We start from the raw sequence: 25,560 nt of genomic DNA on the forward strand, positions 1-25,560 counted from the left end.
ATTACAAATAATTTAAAAAAGAAATATTTCACCAAGCACACTTGAGTGCATGCCACTGTGCACATATAAAAGATAAAATAATATGAAAAAATTACTATTAAAATTATAAAACATATCAGACTCATTTTCTTTATTGCCTTGCTATTTTTTTGTTTCCTTGCTAAATATATACATTTTATGTATAATATAGATTGCTCCATTCATTAAGGAGCTTGCTTCCAAAAATTAGCTATGCATCTATAATTTAAAAGAATCACTGACGAATTCATTCTGTGGGAGACAGTATTTATTATGATCTCTAATACCATTGTTAATTAATATTAAAGCAATATATTATGACATTTAAGGTAATACCTTAATTTATTGCTTGAAAATGGTTAATTTGTTCAACATAATATAGGGATTACTGCAATTGTCATCATTACTTTTAATTACCCAATAATTACAGATTCAATGCATCACATGAATCTGCCAAAAAGGGATATAATTATTTAATATAAAAACAACTGATCTTGACAAGAGTCTAAAATTAGGTAAGAGTTCATAGCATTGAAAATGGTTAAGATATTATATTAATACTGAGGAATAATTTAGATCTATAACTATAGTCCATATTTTATGTAGTAAGTGTCAGATAAAAATTCATACCTTATAATTTGACCGTAATCTAACAGTGTGATTTCAGCATGGATTGTTACCACACATTCAAGATTACAAAAGCACAGACGATAGCTTTAATATCATTATGATGGGGATTACACTTCCAAAAATAGTACACTATTTCAGCTGAGTACCTTGATCAATAACATCTTAAGAGTAGAGATGCGACAGCAGAAAAAAATAGGCAGGAAGCAAATGAAGTCACCGGGTTTCTAGTTCAAGTGACAATGAGAATGAAGTCGCCAAGCAGACACAGGAAGCAGAGGAGGCATGGCAGGCTAGGGAGGGAAGATGAGGAGTTAACAAGGCTTTAATTGTTTCACCTAGAAATAACTGCCAGGCGTAATACTCTGAAGAGAAAGATGCACTACCAATTCCTAAAAAGACACCAAGAAAAATCCAAACCTGAATTAGAACACGGCTTTGTTTAAATAAAAACAAAAACAAAACAGCTCAAAACGAAAACAAACAAGGAAAAAAGTCCCTTTGATTTTAAATTATGGGCTGCCTATATAGTTGATCTTTTCTCTATAATGCCCTATCACAGAAATGCTACTTTAACTCCCACGCACTGACACCGTCATTTTTACTGGTCTGGAATCTGAGCCACTGTGTGCCCCAAAAAAGGCCCGTGTCCTTCTCTACTCCTCCACATTTTTTACATCCTCCTGCCAGAGAACAGCAAACTGTTCAGACCCCTTTCCATATGAAGGGCCCAAATAAATCCTGTGCATATTACTCTTCCATTACCTCCTCACAAAAACCTTCCTCCTGCCGCTTTCGGAAAACAAACGTTTCCATCCCAAGTCCTTCCAACGACCAACAGGAGCTCACAAAACTTGCGGAAATGTACCTTTTCTAGGACTCCACTTTCTCAAAGTTAATAACTAGTAATAAGCATTACATACTTCCTTATTATTCTGGCACTAGTCAAGTTAGACCTTCAAACAATGTGAACTAATTTGTTTCCCAAGTCCTCAATTTATTTGTATTTTTATGAATTGCGTCATATTTTCCAAGAAAGTGAATCAGAAGCTAACAGCTCTCCATTAAGAACAAGAACGCTGTCCACAGCACTTTGTAAAATGCTGTGATGAGGAGTACAATTTAAATGGAATTTGGTACTATACGTGGCAGCAAAACACAGGATTTGCTGGAGGCTTTTGCTTGTTAACTTAAAACTATATTTATTTAAGGCAAGGGGCATATTATGCCTTAAAATGATATTACAGCATTCAGAGAGAATTGCAGTGATTAGAGGGCAGCAGGTCCAAAATATCAAAACTCTATTCCCAATATTTAGAACAAGTTTCTAATTGTGGCAGAACACATTCTTTTTATTCTTGATTCTGTTTTCCAAGACGTAGATCAAAGTTAATATTTATGCATCTCTCAAAAGTACTAGGGGAGGTAATGTATTTATGTTTCCAAACTGCTTTGAAGTTTAATCTCAAATTTATAAAGGTTTTCCTGTGTTGATGAAATAGAAAAATTATGACTAACATCATGTTGCAAACTTAGAGGGCAAAATTTCAAAATTATGTATTAAATTAGTTTGATATGTCAGAATTAATTAAGTATGTCTAAGTCTAGATAACCCAGGTATTTAAGGTTTAAAAAGAAAAACAGTATGTCTTTTCTCAAGGTATATAGTAGGGCAAGTTCCCCAGATCAAATGTCAAAAGACAGGTTCTGCAACTACTCTGCAGTTCACTTAGCCTTTGACATTTAGTTCCTCTATTTGAGAAAGCAGAGAGAAAAATGCATGCTTGTCTTTCCTATTGTGGAGGGTTGATGTACCATGATCAAACTAAGTAACAAAAAATAGGTAAACTTCGTGAGTATCAAGGATTCTAAAAACACAAATGATTTTTCCCTCTACTGAAAAAAATTAATCACTTCTTCCTTTGCTGTCCAGAAAAGTAATGCTGTTTCATAATCTTACGAAACTTACTGTGTACCTGTGGTAATACCATTTGTGACTATGTCTGTCTATGCAGAAGATAAGAATTAAGCTCCTTTGATGAAGAGATTATGCCTTCGAATCTGTACATGCTTTATCTTTCACAGATAAAGCACCCAATAAAGAGCTGAATAAATAAATGAATGATTGATGAACCAATCATTAAAAAGCAAAATTATTAAAAAATAAGAACAAGCCCTTTGATAACAAGAAATTGAAAGAAGTAACTTTCCAGTGAAACCTTTCTTTGATTTAGAACCGTCAGCAGTGGGGAGTTAGTAAACTCTTAACTGGCTCTCTGACGCTGCCCCTCCTACCCAAAATAAGAGCCTTAATTTGTGTTGTTTCCTGGTTTCCAGGGTGTAGATATTTCCATTTGGCCAATTTCAAGCTCCTAATATGATACCAATGAACAGAGATTTGGGAAGCAATGTGTACAATATATTCTCATCAGTCACACAACCCACCTCTGTTGCTCATGGTCACTCTTTTTGTAGTGGTTTCAACTGTACACCTACCTCAACATTTCATTCATATTTTCTTTACTACTTTGAAACTATGTTGCTAAAATCAGGTAAGCAAACCTGACATTGGGCCTTAAATATCTTATGAAATATTGGAGGAGTGGGGTTAAATTAGGTTATGTAATTCCAAAGAAAGTTCATGAGACAAATTACTCCATTTCTGGTTGGCGGACTTCATATAAAGTTTTCCAGACTACTTAGTTTGGCTCAAGGACAACAAAGAAAGGAGGGTGGCAGCCATTACTTACTCAATTGTGTTTCTGTCCACTTTTCCTGTCATGTTAATGCCATAGAACTGCTGCATGGCAGCTAGGGCAGACTGCATGGTCTCTGCAGAGCGCAGCACTGACATTCTGGGGTCAGTCGGTGGAAGGTAGCCGTACTTTTGTAACCAAACCTGCAATAACAAGTACAGTTTCTTTTAGATCAATTTTACAATTTAACAATAATTTTCTGCTAATTAATGTATATCTATAATAGAGTTTTGAACATTTTCTCCACAAGGGCATACAGTATTTTAAGCGTTTGATCTTTTTGTAATATATATTATGTAGGTTAGGTTATTTTAATATAATTGCAGTGACTGTTATGGATCTTTCTGACAGACATTCTAATGCTAATTGAAAAAAAGATGAATTATTTGTTGCAAGCTTATAATGTATAACGTACTATAGCAAATACTGGATAAAAAGTAAGATTATCCCTGTCCTCTAGGACCTCAAGCTCCCAAAATGAAGGATGCTTTTTCAACAGTATGACTCCATTGAGACGTTTATGTTGCAAAGGGCAATGTGCATATACCACATTAAAAAAGCCGTCTTCCTGAAATTGACCAGTGACCCCAGCTATGACTTGTAGCATCGTTATAGATAAACCATGTTACTCTATGACATTCTGGGTGTAAATTCCATAAAACCATTCTATCCAATCGTAGCTAGGTATCTTTTGATGACTTTACCATGTAAAGAATATTCTTTCTTCATTTATTTATGGTGACTCACTTTAATCTAAATCACACAAGTAACCAAGTTTTTCACCTATAGAAGAAACCCAACTATTATCTTAAGAGTGTTTAGACCTCTCTTTAAGGGTCTCATGATTTTTATCCCCCACCTTCCCTGGTGAAGGGGGCTCTGGGAGGACAGAGAAAGAAGTCATAGTTGAATTCACATTCTAATTGTGATTGGAGCAAAAATTTGGAGTCATTTAAGGTTAAATTGTAAAAGTTAATACAAATGCAGGGCATTTGGAAAAAAACATATATCTCCACCAGGGAGCAGATGCTTTCTAGTTTTACAATGCTATGCATTCATTTTAAATGCACAATCATATGTTCAGGCCACATCCCATCCTGCTGTCCTTTACCTCAATCTTCTATAGGGCTCTAAGATTTCTTGGAGTTTAGTGAACTACCTCTCAAATTGATAAGGGCCAAGTAATTCTGTCCCTGGCATAAAAATAGAAGCCTTGCTATTTAGTGAAAGGTATTTGCCAGCATATGTTACCCTTCCTACCTCAGTCTATTTATCACATAAATGACCATCCTATGAAATTGTGGTTTTTCCCAAATAACTCATATTCTTCCTTTATGAACTTCAACTTCTAAAAAAGGAGACATATTTTCCCAGTGAAAATAACCAGCAAATATAGAAGTTAAATTTCACCAAAAGAAACTAATATTAAATGTATTAAAGTCTTAAAATGTGAAACACAAAGTGGAATTTTTCATGGTATTTCCAAAAACTGACCACCTCAAAAGAATAGTACCATAAGCACATCCCCTTGAAAATAAAAAAAAACCCAACATTTATTCTAAAACTATTTAAGAAATGAGCAATGCATCACTGTCAGGAAGGTGTATTAGTGAAACTTAATCTAGTAAGCTCATGTACCATATAGTAAAAGCATGCCAAGACACTCTTCTCATCTAATCTGTAATGAACAGACTGCCAGGGAAAATATGAATATTCAGTTTCCTAGTTCACAGTGGTGCAGTCTGAAGTAGACTCCACTTTTTTCTGAATGAAGGAGGCAGGCAATATTATTTAATATGAAAGTCAATACCTATTGTTATGTAATTTCTCAAAATTAGAATGTTGTATCTTGATTTTTAATAACATACATGCACCAATATTCTTAAACTGAATGCTTTTTCCATAACACTTTGTTTGCATTCATTTCTTACTTGCTAGAGAGCTGACTTGTTGCTAGGTTACTCCTGGGTGCTAAGCTACAGGCAATTACATTTATGAGGAAAGCAAAGAGAAAACCATTAACAATAAACCCTATGACTTATGTACAGATAGAGGAACTATAAAATATGTAAATGTTAAGTGCATAATGAACAGAATAAAAAATACATATTTGATTTATGCACTAGCCTTTCAAACAAATGTTTTAAAGTAATGTAAAAATGAATTGAGATTTTTCTTCAAGTTTTCTTTTACACTGTCACTTATGAAAGGGAGTTCTTTCTGAATGACTGAAGAGTGAATCATTATTTTTAATTGTAAAATATTGGGAAAGCTATGAGTTCTACAATTTTATGGTCAAGGTTTGTTTTCTGGCTAATCAAGATTGATTTGTCACCTAGGAAGCAAACCTTTCTTCCACATTACAAACATAATATCTTTTTTGATAAAAAATTAAATCTATTAAGTAATATTTAAAAATGTATCTTTCCCCTTACCCTAGTATTATGCTATCCAAGGTTAATGATTGGGCATGTAGTCTTTCATCTTTTTCACTGTTCTTAAAAATAAATTTTGAGATATAAATATATATGAGTATGTATGTGTATCTGTAAACCTATATACATATCTATCACAGATTATACCATACCCTTCCATCCTCATATGTTTGTATTTGATTTATATCCCTGTTTTCATCATTGTCTTAAAATACTTCATCTCCTGGATTATTGCAAATACTAAATTTGTCTCTTGAGACTGGTTGTGCCTTAATGTCTTTTCAATGTTCTCAAATGCACATTATAAATAGTTAAAGAATTATCCATTCTTGTGTGCACTTGGATGAATGATATACAATTTGTAGGGGTGATGTTAGGATTAACTGAGAATATACAAAGCCCTCAGCGTAATTCTTGCTCAGTAAGTCATACTATTATTTTATGCTTACCAACTACCCTGAGTTCTTAAAATCGTTCCTGTTCAACTTAAGATTTGTCCTTGGGATAGGGAAAGATTAAAAATAGGTGAGGTTGAACAAGTCATAGCTGTCAGGAAAGACAAACAACATGGGGTAAGGAATCAGAGTGTTTGAAAACTCCCCAAATCCAAAAGCAAATAAGGAAGGTGTGATACATTTGGCAAACTGATTTTTGTTATGTTTTCTTCATTTTGTGCTCACTGGATTGAGAAGTGATTTTGAGAACACTGATAAAATATCAAAGGACAAATAAGTTCCTTTAAGGCAAACCTTGACTCTATACTATCTGGGACTTACCCCATCTCATTATCTCTAGAACAACCAACCTCAAATGAAGCAATAAAATCTCACCTTGAATTACATTCCTGTTTTACTAACTCATTCAAACATCTTGCTACCAGGTAGACAAAACCAATTTCCAGCACTTAGTGATTATTCAGTTGGAGGAACAACCAGAAGACTGTTGTTCTCTGCAGAGCAAGACGATACATCAAGCAATAAAAGGTAAACACTTAAATATTAAATGTTGTGTCAACAGATATTGCCTTTACTAGATTATAGTATAAATAAGGACAGGCAAACAAAATTTCAGCAAAATTCATTAATGAATTCATTAATTCATAAATATTAGTGACAAAAATGACTTTGTCACTAATATTTCATGTGCCCATACTGTAAAAACCTACATTAATTGACTCAGTTATTCACCCACATATATTAAGCAGTATCCTGAAAAATAATTATATAAAAAATGGAGACAGTAGAAGTTCTCACCACTAAGAGCAAATCTAAGCAGTAATTTTTTAAAATATGTATCCTTATTTATTCCTTCAGGCCAATACTACAACCTAGAGAAATGAAATTCTCTCTAGCCTTGAAGCTAGTAAGTTTATCAATGTCTTAATATAAAGCTAGATACTGTTATTCATTTGCTTAGATGAAACACAAATGCAAGAACAATTTTTAAACTTCCCCACTGATAGGACATAACATATAGAGAAAACATCTTGAAATATTGACTCTGATTAATTGCAGACATACTTTCCCCAACCAAAAAAAAAATGCAATAAGTGAATAGGTGATTAAACTACTGAATATATTAGGGCTAGAAGAGATACATTTTAGAAATTACAGAAATAATTGAAGCAGAATATAAGGAAGGCTGTTAGGATTTTATTTAATCTGAAAAATCACTTTGCCAGTCCACAATGCCTATTTGTGACTGAATTAGTTATTTCAGGTTATTTCAAGTATAGTTAATTTCCATCTAATGTGGTATGGCAAATGCAAGTTCCTTGTACCCTGTGATTATATGATCCAAAGTACAGTACTCATATGAAAAGAAAAGTGCAAAGGTGACAAATTTATTTTATAGCATTTATTTAGTAAGAATCTCTTCCATTTACTTGATTATATAAACATTTTTATTATTTTGGAAAACAATGTTTTTAAATTACTGACTTCACCTCAAATTTTAACATACTAACAAAATGTTTAAATCTATGATGTTTAAAATATATTCTGATATAATTAACTGACTTTCTCAGATGAAATTCAACTGAAAGAATGCAATGACTTTCTTCACAGAATTGGAAAAAACTACTTTAAAGTTCATATGGAAACAAAAAAAGAGCCCGCATCGCCAAGTCAATCCTAAGCCAAAAGAACAAAACTGGAGGCATCATGCTACCTGACTTCAAACTATACTACAAGGCTACAGTAACCAAAACAGCATGGTACTGGTACCAAAACAGAGACATAGATCAATGGAACAGAACAGAGCCCTCAGGAATAATGCCACATATCTACAACTATCTGATCTTTGACAAATCTGACAAAAACAAGCAATGGGGAAAGGATTCCCTATTTAATAAATGGTGCTGGGAAAACTGGCTAGCCATATGTAGAAAGCTGAAACTGGATCCCTTCCTTACACCTTATAAAAAAATTAATTCAAGATGTATTAAAGACTTAAATGTTAGACCTAAAACCATAAAAACTCTAGAAGAAAACCTAGGCAATACCATTCAGGACATAGGCATGGGCAAGGACTTCATGACTAAAACACCAAAAGCAATGGCAACAAAAGCCAAAATTGACAAATGGGATCTAATTAAACTAAAGAGCTTCTGCACAGCAAAAGAAACTACCATCAGAGTGAACAGGCAACCTACAAAATGGGAGAAAATTTTCGCAACCTACTCAACTGACAAAAGACTAATATCCAGAATCTACAATGAACTCAAACAAATTTACAAGAAAAAAACAAACAATCCCATCAAAAAGTGGGCGAAGGACACGAACAGACACTTCTCAAAAGAAGACATTTATGCAGCCAAAAAACACATGAAGAAATGCTCATCATCACTGGCCATCAGAGAAATGCAAATCATAACCACAATGAGATACCATCTCACACCAGTTAGAATGGCCATCATTTAAAAGTCAGGAAACAACAGGTAGTGGAGAGGATGTGGAGAAATAGGAACACTTTTACACTGTTGGTGGGACTGTAAACTAGTTCAAACATTGTGGAAGTCACTGTGGCAATTCCTCAGGGATCTAGAACTAGAAATACCATTTGACCCAGCCATCCCATTACTGGGTATACACCCAAAGGACTATAAATCATGCTGCTATAAAGACACATGCACACGTATGTTTATTGAGGCACTATTCACAATAGCAAAGACTTGGAACCAACCCAAATGTCCAACGATAGACTGGATTAAGAAAATGTGGCACATATACACCATGGAATACCACGCAGCCATAAAAAATGATGAGTTCATGTCCTTTGTAGGGACATGGATGAAACTGGAAACCATCATTCTCAGTAAACTATCACAAAGACAAAAAACCAAACACCACATGTTCTCACTCATAGGTGGGAATTGAACAATGAGAACACATGGGCACCGGAAGGGGAACATCACACTCCGGAGACTGTTGTGGGGTGGGGGGAGTGGGGAGGGACAGCATTAGGAGATATACCTAATGCTAAATGATGAGTTAATGGGTGCAGCACACCAACATGGCACATGGATACATATGTAACTAACCTGCACATTGTGCACATGTACCCTAAAACTTAAAGTATAATAATAAAATAATGCATTTTAACAGATAACTTCTCAATGTTTTAAAACATTAATTTCCATTTTTCAGTATGAGACTTATAAATGCACTGGCTAAATTTTGTTACAAAGTAAACTAACAACTAAAAGGTGATGGCCCCTCTATTTTGTGTTATCATCAGCAAAGGCAGTAACAACTTAAGGACTTTTTTCCAGAAATACCATATATTTACTGGTTATAAAAAGTGGCAGGATTTGTGGCCTACATTTTCTTGTCTAAAAAATGGCTATAAATGTGAATTATAACTACCTATTAGCCAAAAAATTAAACTCATATTGGAGTAATCATTCAGAACTGGTCAAATTGAAGATTCATAGGATAAGTTCACAAGGCAGAAATTAGCCTTTTTCTTCATTCAAAAATCTAAATGGGCTCTAAATCACCATCCCATCCCCAGCATGAATGGATTAGTGTATGAAATTGCACAAATAGAATTCAATTCACTTAGAATTTTACCATCTCTTTAATGCCTTCTTGAAATGGAAAGGAAATAGTGGAACAACCAAAAGTTACTCCACTAAACATCTTATCAATTAAGAGGCAACTGTCATTTGGACAGGAAGAGAAGAAAACAGCTGAGTTATACTAAAAGTTGTGATGACCAGCATGATCTATTTTACACCTTAACAGGAAACTCATTTATGATAGAAGCCAATTACTTACGGTGTCAAGGCTGTGGAGAGGTTTTCCAATCTGCATAAAGTGAGTTACACTTCGTACTTAGTAGCTGTGGGAGCAAAACCCCTCAAACAGTAATGGCTGAGCCCCAGTGTTAAAAAGAGAGCAGTGCCCTTTCTTGAAATTCCATTATGTGCTAGTCATCATGCTGGAAAGTTGCAGAAGACTATGATATGCCATCTGCTCAGATTTTACTATTTTTTTTTCTTCTAAGTTACTTAGATTTTTTAAAGAAAGATTTATAGTGTGCATGCACATATACACACACACACATAAATGGTGACAAAACAAGACCAAAATAAAAGCAAAACACAACCAACGATAAACAATAACAAAGCATGTATATGATACCACAACACCTATGTTTCTGAAGTAGACAGAAATAATTACCAAAAAACTAACCACCTGTAATAATCATTGATATGATTCTACTTTATATCACAATTACCTAAAAATTCAAAACAGTAAAATCCCCCTCAAATCTGTGTCTTTTCACACTAGCCAAGTGAAGAGAAATGCTGAACAATGCACCAGGTGAATGTTCTAAAAGCACTTACTTGAGTCTGTCATGTGAGTCACAGACTCAATTCGCCTTTATTTACTGGGAGCAGATTCAGTTTCATTGACACCAAAAATACAAAAAAGAAATTAACCTCAATTAAACTTGCAAAGTAGGGGGTGCAAAATGTCCCACTGAGATGAAGGTACAAAATACCAGAACTTTTTTTTCTTTTTTTTTGAGACGGAGTCTCGCTCTGTCATTAGGCTGGAGTGCAGTGGTGTAACCTCTGCTCACTGCAACCTCCGTCACCTGGGTTCAAGGGATCTTCCTGCCTCAGCCTCCCGAGTAGCTGGGACTATAGGTGCCTGCCACCACGGCCAGCAATTTTTTTGTATTTTTAGTAGAGACGAGTTTCAACATGTTGGCCAGGATGATCCCAATCTCTTGAACCTCGTGATCAAACCACCTCGTCCTCCCAAAGTGCTGGGATTACAGGCCTGAGCTACTGCGCCCGGCCAATACCAGAACATTTCACAAAATGCGCACATCCACACATGCATGCATGAGCATAACTGTAGATTAAACCTAACATAAGAAGAAATAAACTTGACTTTTACTTAATATACAGACTAACCAAACTTCATACATTCATCACCACCAGATGTCCTAAAGGAGGAGCTGGAGTTCCACAGTGCAAAGAGTTTCACATTGTCACCTCAACAGTTAGGATGATTCCAGCACAATACAACATATAGCTATTTTTCTGTGCCAGGTTACATGGATTTATGAATTATATCATCTTACAGAAAAGAAATTTTATAATACTTTCAAATATGATGGGGAGTGACTAAGAAAATATTTTGTGCTATATAGATGTTTGCTGGTTATTTCATAGCAAGGTACTTAAAAGTTGTCAAACTTAAATGAGTTATGTATTTTCTTTTACAAAAAGACAAAAGTGCTGTCCTTTTCTGTGAAGACAAGTAGCTGCAAATAGTGTGCTATTCAATAGCTATTTTGGGATATGAGAAACAAAAATCTTTTAATCTGTACCATCAAGATAAAAGTGATGTTTTTGCAATGCAAGAGAAAAGAAATTGTTTTTCAAGGAAAGATATGCCATGCCAACTATTTTTAAAGACAGATGTTTGGAAATGTTTCTATCATCACATGACATTACACTCAAAAGATAGAAATTCATGACCTATTCCAACTGTCATAATTCCCTACTTTAAAATCCCAGCAACAGAATTTTCCATCTGTAAAATAATCTGCCAAAAGAACAGTTGCAGAGGGTTTTAAGCCCATTTGTTAAAAATATAAAAATGCAACACCTTTTCATTGGTTTTTAGAATGAACTGATAGACATCAGAGAAAATGGTAATTTACCTGCTGAATTTTACCAAAAGCCTTTACAGAATTGAGGGATAGCATTACAAAATAAGGCTCATGATTTATAATCAGCTAATGATGTAACTTCTCCAGGATCCTGTGTGGTGTCATTTTTGGCTATGACTATTTTTAAGATAAAGATTATAAATAAACTGATCTTGAAATTGCTGTGTTTCAAAGTGTTAAATCAGCATTTTAAAGAATAAGGAAGAGTCAGTCAAAGAACTCTCAAAAAAATGATTAATAACATTTCTAATAAGAGCAAAACAATGTAAATGTAATTCATAAATTAAAAAATTATTTTAACACATCTTTAGTTCACCTTAATATTTCTATTAGAATGTTCTACAATACACATAATTTTAGTGATTTAGTTCATTAGTATAATTGTAAGTAAAACAGGGTACATGTTTTAAAAATTAAGATGTACAATAAAAAGTGTAGAGATCATAAAGCTGATAGAAACTACTTTATTTCTAAAAAAGAAGCTATTTCCTTAAATTCTCTCCAATGTGCCACACTTACTCTCCTGAAAAGGTGAGAAAGCAGTTTATCAATATCTAGATATTAGATTCTATTCTGACTATGACAATTCTCAAGCTTTTCCTTTTCCATCACGCACTACTGAAGCTGCCCATATCCTACAGAAACAATTTCTTAGAATGCCTTCCAAGCCATGTATGATTTTGTCTCAGACTATTATTCCCTTGTTGCTTTCCTCCACAGAATCTGTTCTTTGGTCACATTGAACTTCCAGTTCCACTCCCAGCAGGTCTCCATAAGAACAACTGCTAGCATGCCTTTACTGCCCATTATGTACCAGGCAATTTACATGCATTATCTTGAATCCTTATAATAAGTTCTCATATTCAGCACTATAACCTCTGTAATGATGAAATAAAACCCCAGAAAAAATAGGTAACTTGCTGAAGGACACATCAATAGTAAGAGGGGGAATCCGTATTCAAATAGAGACCTGACTGACACCAAGCTTGGCTCTGTTAATTTAGACTGCCTTTTAGAGAGAGGAGACCCAGCTGCCTGTCTGTATGCTGGAAAGCCTAGGAGACCCTATTCATATTAAAAAAATGAGAAGGCAGACTGTCTGAAAACATACCTACAATAACCAAGAATGTTCAGTTTTTATGCAAACAAAACACTCGTTTTGCACCATGAAAGGGCACTGAGCTGTGGCTGCATATGTTCTGGGTACAACACTAACTCCTACTTCTAAGGGCTTCTCTAATTGCTCGTGCAAAACAGTCTTGCATGGTCCAATTTGCCCAGCCTAATTAATATTCTTATTTCTATGCTAGAATATTTCGCTTATGGCCATTTCAGTTTTACAGTTTAAAAAAGCACTGAAACCTTCTTTGCCAGAGACACCCTTTGTTCTCACTTTATTCTTTCACAGAACTTTCTTACTGTAGTCTCAAGGTTGCCAGTATCTACAGCTGACCAGCAAACTTGGTTATCTTCTCTAAAATTAATCGCTTAAATACAATCTATGCACCTATGACACACCATTTAACTGTAACTCTGACCTCAGCCAAATTTCCAGACTCTGAGATCACACTGCTGTTTAAATAAAAAATACAGCATTCTTAACTTCTTTTTCCTCATAATTGATATCAGTCATTCTTAATTTTTTCTTTTTCCTCATCAACGATATCCAATCCATCATCAGATTTTAGCTACAATTTTATCTTGAATGGAAATACTTATTTCTGCTGCCACTCCTTTGTCAAGGAAATGATCATTTTCCACAAGAAACTGCACGATTCTCCAGCTGGCCTCCGTGCTTTCATATTGCTACCATCTCTCTCTTTGCCCAACTAGGGTAAGTTGTCTTTTTTTAAATTGTGGTAAAAAAAAAAATACATAACCTAAATTTATCATTTTAACAATTTTCAAGGATGCACTTTGATGGCATTAAGTACACTGACCCTGTTATACAATCAGCACTACCATCCATTCTTGAACTTTTTCATCACCCCAAACTGAAACTATATATAGAAAAGTCCTCAAATAATGTTTTACTCAATGCGGTTTCGTTATGAAGATGATGATAAAAAAAATAAATTCCCAGCTGGGGCCACTGTTTGTGTGGAGATTGCATGTTCTCCCCATGTTTGTGTGAGCTTTCTCTGGGTATTTAGGTGTCCTCCTATATCCCAGAGATGTGCCTGTTAGGAACCCGCATGTCTAAATGACCCCAGTCAGAGTGAGGGAGGGTGTGAGTGCGCCCTGCAAGGGGATGGCATCCTGTCCAGGGTCTGTTCACACCTTGTGCCCTAAGCTGCTGGATAGGCTCTGGCCATCTGTGATTCTAAGCTGGAATAACTGGATACATAATTATCTTGCTTTTTATTAATCTTAAATGTATGTATAGCTTACATTTATTTCAATGTTTAATATCAGAAGTGTTTTGGTCTTTATTTAGAAGTCTGGTGATGGTTTTTGTGACCAGAAATATGCTGTAGGAACTTAACTCTTACTCATATCAATTAGCCTATGGTAAAATTGGTTATGTTACACAGCATTTTACTTAAAGATGAAGTTTTCAAGAGCGTATCTATGATGACATTAAATAAAGACTTGTTGTGATCATTAAACAGTTACTCCACATTATTGCTTCTCCGAGCCTCTGGTAACTACAGTTGACTGCTGAACAACATGGGTTTCAATCCATTTATATGTATATTTTTTCAATAAATACATTGGAAAATTTGGGGGAAGTTTCAACAATTTGAAAAACCTCACAGATGTACCATATATCCTGGAAATATCAAAAAACTCTAAAATTTAGATATGTCATGAATGTATAAAACATATGTGGTAACTCATCTATTTTATCATTTACTACCAAAAAATATACACAAATCTATTATAAAAAGTTAAAACATATTAAAACGTAGGCACACAAATACAGACTATATATGGTGTTATTCCTAATTGAGAGAAATGTAAATAAACACAGATGCAGCATTAAATAATAACTGCATAAAATTAACTGTAGTACATATTGTACTACTGTGATAATATTGTAGCCACCTCCTGTTGCTATTGCAGTGAGCCCAAATGTTGTATCTGCTGAAAACGCTATGTGATGCAAATCATTTCTGTGTGAGAAGTTGTCTCTCCACTTAATTGCATATCTCAGTAAAAAAGTGATCTCTTGCTGTTCTCACTTATTTTTATTGTGTTTACTGCAATACCGTAAACCTTGAATAATACCATGGGACCCATACAAAGTGCTGCTAGTGATGCTGGAAGCACTTCTCAGAAGTAGAGGAAAGTCATGGCATTACAAGAAACAGTTGAATTGCTTGTGAATTGCTTCACTTGTAGCACAGATTGATGTCTGCAGCTGAGGCTACCCTACATTTCAAGGTAAATGAATTCAGAGTAAGGACCACTTTAAAAAAAAAAAAAAAAAAAAAAAGGAAAAAGGAAAGAAAGATAAGGAAATCCATGAGGTGTTGCTGCAGCTATGCCAGTAGGCGTAAAAGCCTTGCACTTTTTGCAAAATATCTTTTAATCTCTAATTGAAAAAGGAGCTTGTATGTGGGTGCAGGACTACTCTAAGAAAGCCTTGTCTATAGATTATAACATGATTTGAGAAAAACTGAAGTCATTACATGACAAAATTAAAGCAAAAGGAAGGGGAAGGTTCTAAAGCTGGAGAATTTAATGCCAGCAAAGGATGGTTTGATACTTTTAGAAAAAGGTTTGGCTTGCAAAATGTCAGAGTAACAAGATAAGTAGCTTCTGCTGATAATGAAGCAGGAGACTAGTTCTTAGATGTCTTGAAGAAAATCATTGAGAAGAAAACATAGTTGCCTGTATATGGTTTTAATGTAGATGAAAAAGTGCCCTATTCTGGAAAAAATATCACAAAGAACATTTATTAGTAAGGAAGAGAACCAGGCACCAAAATTTCAGGCAGGAAGAAATGGGCTAACTCTACTGTTTTGTGCAAATGTAGTTGGGTTTATGATCAGGACTGCCCATGTTCTAAAAGCTGCTACCCCATAAGCCTTAAAGGGAAAAGATAAACACCAGCTGCCAGTATTTTAGTTGTCTGTACAATGAGAATATTGATTGGTTCCATTTATGCTTTGTCCCTGAAGTCAGGAAGTACCTTGCCAGTAAGGCAAGTTCTTCTTCTATTGTTCTTTAAAGTTCTTCTTATATTAGAAAATTTCCTTGGTCACCAAGAACCCCATAAACCCAACAGTGAAGGTGTCAAAGTGGTCTACCTGGCCCCAAACAAAACATCTTATCAGGGGGTCATAAAGACCTTTAAGGCTCATTACACATGGTACTCTATGGAAAGGATTGCCAGTGCTATTGAACAGATCCCCAATAGAGAGAAAATCATGAGAGTCTAGAAGAATCACACCATGAAAGATGCCATCATTGTTATATAAAGAGCCATCAATCTTGAAACAATAAATTCTTGCTGGAGAAAACTGTGTACACAGATGTTGTGCATGACTTCACAGGATTTATGATGCAGCCAATCAAGGAAATCATGAAAGAGGTTGTAGATATGGCAAAAAAAAAAAAAAAAAAAAGAGGAGAGGGAATGTACTCAAGATATGGATCTTGGAGAAATTCAAGAGCTGACAGATACCACACCAGAATTAACAGAAAACGACTTAATAGCGATGAGTGCATCTGAACCATGCCAGATGAGGAAGAAGACGTAAAAGAAGCTGTGCTGGAAAACAAACTGATATTAGACAATCTAGTAGAAGGCTTCCATTTATTCAAAACTATGGGCTTTTCTATGAAGCAAGCACTGAAGCTAAAGCAATCAGTGGAGGAAGGATTGACACTATATAAAAACATTTTTAGAGAAAAGGCAAAATAATTAGAAAATGTATTTCTGTAAAGTTACACTGAGTGTGCCTGCATCTCCTGCCTCCCCTTCCACCTCCTGTACCTCTTCTGCCTCTGCCACCCTTGCAAACAGCATGACCAACCCCTTCTCTTCCTCCTCCTCAACATACTCAACTTGATGATGAAGAGGACGAAGACCTTTATGATGAGTTACTTCCACTTAATAAAAAATAAATATATTTTTCTTCCATATGATTTTCTTAATAACATTTTCCTTTTGCTTACTTATTGTTAGAATACACTATATAATACCTATAACATGCAAATATGGGTTAATCAACTGTTTATATTATTGGTAAGACTTCGGGTCAACAGGAGGCTATTGGTAGTTAAGTTTTGGGGAAGTCAAATGTTATATGCCAATTTTTGACTACATGGGGATCTGTGCCCCAATCCCTGAATTGTTCAAAGGTAAAATGTATTACTCTACTTTCTCTATGTATTTGACTACTCTAGGTAACTCGTATAAGTAGATTCATTATAATATTTGTCCTTTTTTGTCTGGCTTATTTTATTTAGAATACTAATATTTTCAATGGTCACCCATGTTGCAGTGTGTAGAATGTAGCATTTTTAAGACCAAATAATATCCCATTACATGTATATACCACATTTTATTTATCCACTCATCTATCTAAGAATGTTATGGACTGAATGTTTGTGTCTGTCAACATTCATATGTTGAAATCCTAACCCCAAGGTGATAAAATTAGGAGGTAGGGCCTTTGGGAGGGTAATTAGCCCTCATGAATGGGATGCCCTTATAAAACAGACCTCAGAGAGCTCTCTATCCCTCTTTCCAGCAGTGAGTATACTACAAGAAGTTGGCAGTCTACAGCCTAGAAGAGAATCTTTCCTAGACCTCCACCAGGCTGGCACCCTGACCTCAAACTTCCAGCCTCCAAAACTGTGAAATTTCTGCTCTTTATCCGCCACCCAGTCTACGACACTTTTTTATAACAGCCTGAATTGAGTAAGACAAAGAAACAGAGGGCTTCCCTGACTACTTCACCACTCAAACATATAGCACCCAGTTTATGTCTATTGCTGCACTTATTGAGATCATTACATGGTTGCTTTGTTTATTTATGGTTTTATTTTGTATTTCTATCTATTTTATTCAACACAGTAGGGTCAACACAAACAGCTCCTGGCACATTTTCTGAGCCTGAGTGACAGAATTACAAGGGCTTGCTAAGTGGGGCACCCATGTATTAATGCCCAATTGATAACACAATCAACTGTACAAATCATATTTTGCCATTTTCTGCCCACTGGGATTACTACCTGGTTATTTACCACCCTACTCTCCCCCATATACACACACAGCTAGAAACCCAGTAGGAAGTCCAGTGCTCCAAAGGTGGATAACAAATCTCATTTTATCACACATATAGCAAAGATTAGCAGCTTCCCAGGTACATCTGGGAAAGCTCTAGGAAATATACAGCAAGGTACAATAGGAGGTAATAGTGATAATTTAGGCCATTGTTGGGCAAGCACTTGGAAGTTTTTATCTTTGTCTTCTTAGATTCTACCTTCCATCCCCATACCCAGAGATAAAAATCAATGTGGAATTGTTTTACTGCTTGAAAACTGCATTCTGGAAAGTACTAATACTCAATGTAAATAACACACCAAGAGCTTAACATTTATTAAGCCAGGCACAGCACTAATCTCCTTAACACATTAGCTCATATAATTATCACAACAAGCCTACGAGATTGGTATTATTATCTTCATTTTACAAATGAGGAAACAAGTTGAGAAGGGTTAATCAACTTGCCCAGGGCTACAGAATGAGTAGGCAATATCCATGGATACAAGTGTCATTGTAACTTTGAAACAGCTCTTGCTCTTAACAACTTCCAGGAAGCCCAGAAGAGTGGGTGACAAACCTAGCCTTTAGTACATAAGATTAAGGATGATCTACACAGGCCATTCTAGCTCAGAAATCCACTGTCTGGTTTCATACCGCTGAATCTCACCGGTGTACAGGTGGGCCATTTTGCTGGAAGAACAAAAAATGCAAACAACAAACAAGTGATATTTTAGAGGTAGACAGCCACAAGGTTGTAAGCTATAAAATATGTTGTAGTTATTATTATTACCATTGTAATCCTGTTTAATTTTTGGTGCATACAGATTTGGGGGCAGAATGCTAGACCCTAGGAAGCAAAGGTAAAAAGTAAGGTATTTGTTATCAAGGAGTTCATAGTTTAACCATCAGAGACACAAGCAGGTGTTGTGATAGGGGTTTGTATGAGTACTACGGGTGCACAATGATACAGCTCCAAACCTCATGGGGTAGAGCACTAGGAGAAGGGAAATGGAATCTTAAACACAACTTCAAAAGCTCTTCACAAAATGTTAAATCCCTGAGTTTATAAAAAAGTTCCTCTGCCTCTGTTTCATCTTCAAGGTAACCTTCCTAGACCAGGCTCTCTTTTACTTGTACTTGAATATTGCAACACTTTCCTAATTGCCTAATTCATTTCCGTGGCTCTATATTCTTTCAATTTTGACCTACCCTACTAAGTATGGAAAGATTAAGTATCCCAAAATATCATTTCCTTTATTTAACTTCCCTGCTCAAAACACTATGATTGCTGTGATTACTATCATTTACTTACTGAAATGGCTTAAAATTCTTTATCCTTGCATTGAGTAAACTTCAAAAATTCATACATATCTACCTTTACAAGCTCAATTCTCCTAAAGGCTTATATACTACCTGGGCATTATCCAAACTGAGTCACAGAATGTGCCTCCTGGGCTTCACCTATGTTCACACTGGCCCCACATCTCCAATGTCCTGTATATACCAAAGGGCCTTGACCAATCAAGTCCTAGTCTTCCTTGAAGTCTCTCTCTTTCCTTAGCTCTGTTTCTCTTGCCTCTTCTCAGAGTCATCATGTGAGAGGTAATGGTGTGTGGTGGGTATAGACACAGGCTTTAAGTGTGGAGGACACAGATTCAGGGCCTGAATAAGATGCCTACAAATTATGATCTTGAACAAAGTAAATGGTATTTGCTAAGTTTCAAATTATACATGTACAAAATGAAGATAATGATGATGCTGCCTTACAGGGTTGTGGTGAGAATTCAATAAAATTGGCCCTACAAGAATTCCTAGCACAGGGAATAGCACAAAACAGCTCAAAACAGTAGATAAAAATTATATATCTTTCCATGCTGCAGTTATATATCTAACATAATAATATTTCCAAAATATCTAAAGAATATATGACAATTTTAGGTAACAGATTTGTTAAATTTATTAACAAAAATATCTATGATAGCTATATCCACAAAGAAGAAAGCAAAACAAACAAAAAATGTCCCTCTGCTACAGCATTATTACTAATTACCATCTCATGAGCCTCTCTGAGATTTCATCACTTTAGGAAAAGTGATGAAATACTACGAATACTAATATATTCATATATTAGTAACATTAACACTTAAGGGAAAAAGAATAGAAAATAAGGTAATGCCAATGGCGGAATTAATGTAGATTATGTATACTCTACTATCCGGTATAATTGCCATATAACTGACTTCTCTGAATTTCCTAAAACTTAGAGCAAAGATAGAAGAATGATCAGTTATAAGATCAATTATAACAGTCATAAGACTGATTTACAAAAAGTACAAATATTTTTTCTAGTCCCAGTCCTAGATGCTATTTTCCCCATGAGCTTTCTGAGCCTATGGCCCTGAGGCTAGGTATTAACTTTGATGTCATAATTACATACCAAAGAAGCAGCAGTCTAGAAAAAGGAGTAATCACTTAGAATAGTAAAAATTAATCATAAATATCAAATTGGAAAATAAATGACTGTTCCTTCTCTTTCTGTTTCCTGATGCTTCTTCCTTCCCATCCCTCAAAAACCATATTCCAACTGTTTGGAAATGATCTACCTATTCTAATCTCTTTTCACTTAGAGAACTCATCTTCTCCTGAGGGTACTACTAGTAATTCAACCTCTCTGATTCTAACAAGCGCCTAACAGACTGTAGTTTTTCCATATATGAAAGCTGGTAATAACAACAACGGCAATAACAACAAAAGCAACAACAACAATAATGTCTCCAATACACAAACGTGATGACTCCTCCATGTATAGCTCAAGATGAACTCTCTCCAGAACTCCAGAAATATCTATCACGTTTTCCAGCAAACATTTACATCTACATGTCTCCATGGGCCTCTCACATTCATCAGGCAAAAAACTGAACCTTTTATCACTTTTAATTTGGCTCCAAATGCAGGCAAAACATAGCCCAGTCTTCTGTTATTTATATAGGTAAATGAAACCATTCCAATCCATCAAATTTCAAATCTGAAAATTATCTAAAATACACTTCTTTTTCTTATCTTTCTCAACTTATAAACCAGTCTACACACCCAACTGCTTGTGTACAGTGAATACAACTAAGACTCATCTCTATCTCACTATCCTCAGGCTCAGCTGAATACCTCAACCTTTTAGTTTTTTTTCATTATATTTTAATGAACAAAACTTAGGTCTATTCATAGTGTTTAATATGATGTTTTGAAGTAAGTATATATATGGAATGACTAAATCAATGTAATTAATATGTATGTTATCTCACATATTTATCATTTATTTGTGATGAGAACATTAAAAATTTACTCTCTGAGCAATTTCCAAGTATAAATTGTCAGCTTATTAACTATAGTTATCATGTTGTATAATTGATCTCTTGAACTTATTCCTCTTGTCTAACTGAAACGTTGTGACAAGGATCTTAACCTTTTTAAACTGAAAAACAGTAGTGACCTCCTAACATGTCCCCCATCTCTAGTCCTGATTCAGCTCCCTGTTTACTGCCAGTGTGATAATCTTTATAGAGCTTTCCAAACACTTGAAGAAGAGAACATAGAATAAGTGAGCCTCCTTCAGTGAAGGAACTATCATTCTAAACCTTAAATCTGAAAAGGTACCCTCAGATAATAAATTAGTGACAAATTTCATTATTGAATAGATAGAAATTTAAATTAAGAGGTGGCAACTGAGGCCGGGCGCTGTGGCTCACGCCTGTAATCCCAGCACTTTGGGAGGCCAAGGTGGATCACAAGGTCAGGGGTTCGAGACCAGCCTGACCAACATGGTGAAACCCCATCTTTACTAAAAACACACACAAAAAAATTAGCTGGGCGTGGTGGTGGGCACCTATAATCCCAGCTACTCAGGAGGCTGAGGCAGCAGAATTGCTTGAACCCAAAAGGCGGAGGTTGCAGTGAGCCGAGATCGCATTCCAGCCTGGATGACAGAGTGAGACTCTGTCTAAAAAAAAAAAAAAAAAAAAAAAAAAAAAAAAAAAAAGTAGCAACTGAATCTAAGAGCATATTTTAATGCTATTTACTTTCCATTTGTCCTTCTAAGATTTGTTTGTCCTCCTCAGCTCTGCAGAGGCTAGAGAGGTTAACCTCTATGGACTGTACTGCCCAGGATCCCTTGCCATTTGACTTTCAGTTGGATTGAGACAATAGGAAGCTCTATCCGCACAGAAAAGAAGACAAAAGAAAGAACAAGTTGAGATATTCATGCCCCCTCCCTAACCTCAATGCTGTTCTCTACGGTGCCACGTTTCTTGGGCGTTAATTACCTTTCCATGACACCAGATCTCACCAGGCTCTGAAACTAAGTGACCTTCCTTTCCCCTCCTACTCCTAAGAATAGTGATGACTTCTTGCTGTTCTTAATCTCAGTAGAGTTCACCATCTCCTGTAGTTTTTCTTAACTGCCCCTAAATCTCAGGAAATAGTTCCAGACTGAATGTTTTTTTGACTAGACACTTTAGAGTGTGCAGCCTTTTTCGTGCTAGCATTCCGACTGACATGTATGGCTAATAGATATGCCAATTTGAGTGTATTCCATGAACCAAAAAAATAGCAGTATAGGATCATCTTTACATATCATCTTGATAGCCTTTAGAAAAACCATCAGATAATGACCATGCATGCTCAAAATATTTGGTAGGATTTTGCATATATTTGTGGCACCTGAAAGTCATTTTCACAGAAGAATTACATATTTTATCACAAAAGACAATTTTAATCTAGAGCAGTGTTCTTCAAACTGTGGTGCACAGACTGGTATGTCTCTGAGGTCTGAGATAAACAAAAAATAAGAGTAAGCTTTTAGAAACTGTTCTAGTAATCTGGCATTAGGTACTATTTTTACTGTGTTTTACAAAAGCATTGATCCATTATAAACTATAAAATTAAAAGTTCTTCATGACAGTTTTTAAAAAAATTAAAATAATCATAAACTTGTAAAAATTGGTTAAATAACAAAGTTTTAATTTTTCTGAACCATTGAGAGTAAACTGCCAATGAAAGAATGCTTCAATACCCTGAATATTGTATTTCGTATAAACATAAACATTTTCCTACAAGGCTAAATATAACTATCGATGTCAGGAAATTAACATCAATACATTATCATTTAATCATCAGATCCCACTTAAAGTCATACAGTTTTCTCAAAAATATTTTTCATAGCAAAAGAATCCATTTCAAAATCATGAGTTGCCTGTCGATGCCATGCTAGTTTCCTCTGTCTGGAATAGTGCCTCTGTCTTTCCTTGACTTTCATAATCTTGACACTTCAGAATACTACAAGCCAGTTATTTTGGAGAATGTCTATCAAGTTTGTTTTACTGGTATTGTCTCATAATTATATTTTGTTAAATATCATTTTCAGAAATATCTCAATTGATGCTGGGTGCATCTATCAGATGGCATTTGATTTCAGTTTGTCCCATTAATTATAATGTTTACTTTGATCACTTGCTTACAGTGGTATCTGCAAAGTTTCTCCACAGTGAAGTTACATTTTCCCCCTTTGTCAATAATAACAATTTCATTGGATATATACTTTGAATTATATAAATATCTGGTTCCTCCAGTAACTTCAAATTATTTACTTTTATATTTATATATATGTGGACTTATTGTTTGCTATTTTATTAAATGGATTATAATATGTAACTATCATTACTTATTTTGGTGCTTATCTGTCTCTTACTCAAACAACTGAAGACCCTTCAAGCTAGTGTCATTGTTCTTTCAATGTTTTTCTGTAATTCTTCAAGCATTTACTGGTTATTTTGACAAAACAAGGTGTTCCAGGATCATCTTCTACTTTGCCCTGAAATCAGTCATTTCTCTAAGAAGCCAGCTGCTTTTAGTAGATAATGGTATTTAGAAGCCAAGATCCAGGCAAAAAATGTATTTATTATTATGTGGTTGTCACTAATCCCAGTTCTCTCAATGTATAAAGCTAAGGAATACATGCAGGTATGCATATACATGTTTCTATCTGCCTGTATACACACATACTCACATATACATGCGTCCATTTATATTTACTACTATGGTAACAAATACTCACATATATTTAAATCTATATTCATTCCCATATCTATACATTTAAAACCATGACTTAATATGAATATCTGTAATATTAATCCACCACAGGGTTCAATAGTTTTCTTCCTTTCTGCACTTCTTACACCCTTCTCCGCCAATGTGGAACTGGACTTCATCATCTTAAACCTACTGAGTTATATGATCAATCCTCCTTTACATTACCAATCGCTCATCTGTGCCAGCACCAATTCCCCTGCCCCTGCATGCCACAGATAGTTGAAGATGTTCTCATCTGGAGACATTTTCTTTAAAATTGATCCTTACTATCACTATTTCCACTTGATCCTTACTATCACTATTTCCACTTAATATAAATTTAAAAATAAAAATATGAAAATATGAGTGAGAAAATAGAAATTAACATATTTGAAAATTACATAATTTTGGAGAAAATTCAAATAAATCACATGGCTGAGCCAGTAAGTTAGATGCTTGGAGACACATCTTTCAAATCACAAGTAATGCCTACGTTTATATGAACTTGTTTTTCAATTTCCATCACACACAATGCTGCACCTTGGTTCTTTAGTATGCATGACAAAGATGGGCTATACCATTTACTTTTGTTTCATTTGCTTTCTCTGGTCCACTATATTAGGCAAAAGAACTGACTTCTCTTTATCTGCCTATTTTCAGTAAGCAAAACAACCTCTAAGGAAAAAACTTGGAGAGGGGTATTATGTATATCCATCCTTTCACAACTGAGAGAAGAATTATCAATATCTGAAACACAATATGTTCATTTCTTAAAGTACAGTAGTGGGAAAATATGAACTTTTGATTAAAATATGCACCATTCTAATGATGCACAGGAAGCTAAGCAAATCTCAATGAGCTAAATTAGGAGCAATTTAAATCTATAGTCAGAATGTAGGAGAAATTGAAGGATTTCAATTAAAGGGGACAAAGTTTTAATTGTATGATGAATAAGTTCTTGAGATCTAATATACAGCATGGTGACTTTAGTTAATAATGCATTGTATACTTGAAATATGCTAAAAGAGTAAATCTGAAAATTTCTTACCACACAAGAAAAATTGCTAACTATGCCAGGTGATAGATATGTTAAATAACTTGACAGTGGTAATTGTTTCACAATGTATGTTTATCAAAACATTATGTTGCATACCTTAAATGCATTTAATTTTGATTCATCAATTAT

The 25,560-nt window shown here is 35.0% G+C and overlaps 1 protein-coding gene across 1 annotated transcript in view; it reads right to left on the reverse strand.

Annotated features, from left to right (window-relative positions):
• MMP16 (matrix metallopeptidase 16) overlaps positions 1 to 25,560 on the reverse strand; it is a 284,820-nt gene that overhangs the window by 155,752 nt on the left and 103,508 nt on the right. Inside the window, exon 2 of the mRNA XM_032759998.2 lies at positions 3,396 to 3,544. Within this exon, the coding sequence (XP_032615889.1) occupies positions 3,396 to 3,544 (149 nt within the window). The remainder of the gene's footprint in view (positions 1 to 3,395; positions 3,545 to 25,560) is intronic.

Source organism: Hylobates moloch, unplaced genomic scaffold (assembly GCF_009828535.3).
Source record: "Hylobates moloch isolate HMO894 unplaced genomic scaffold, HMol_V3 SCAFFOLD_9, whole genome shotgun sequence".
Lineage (NCBI taxonomy): Eukaryota > Metazoa > Chordata > Mammalia > Primates > Hylobatidae > Hylobates > Hylobates moloch.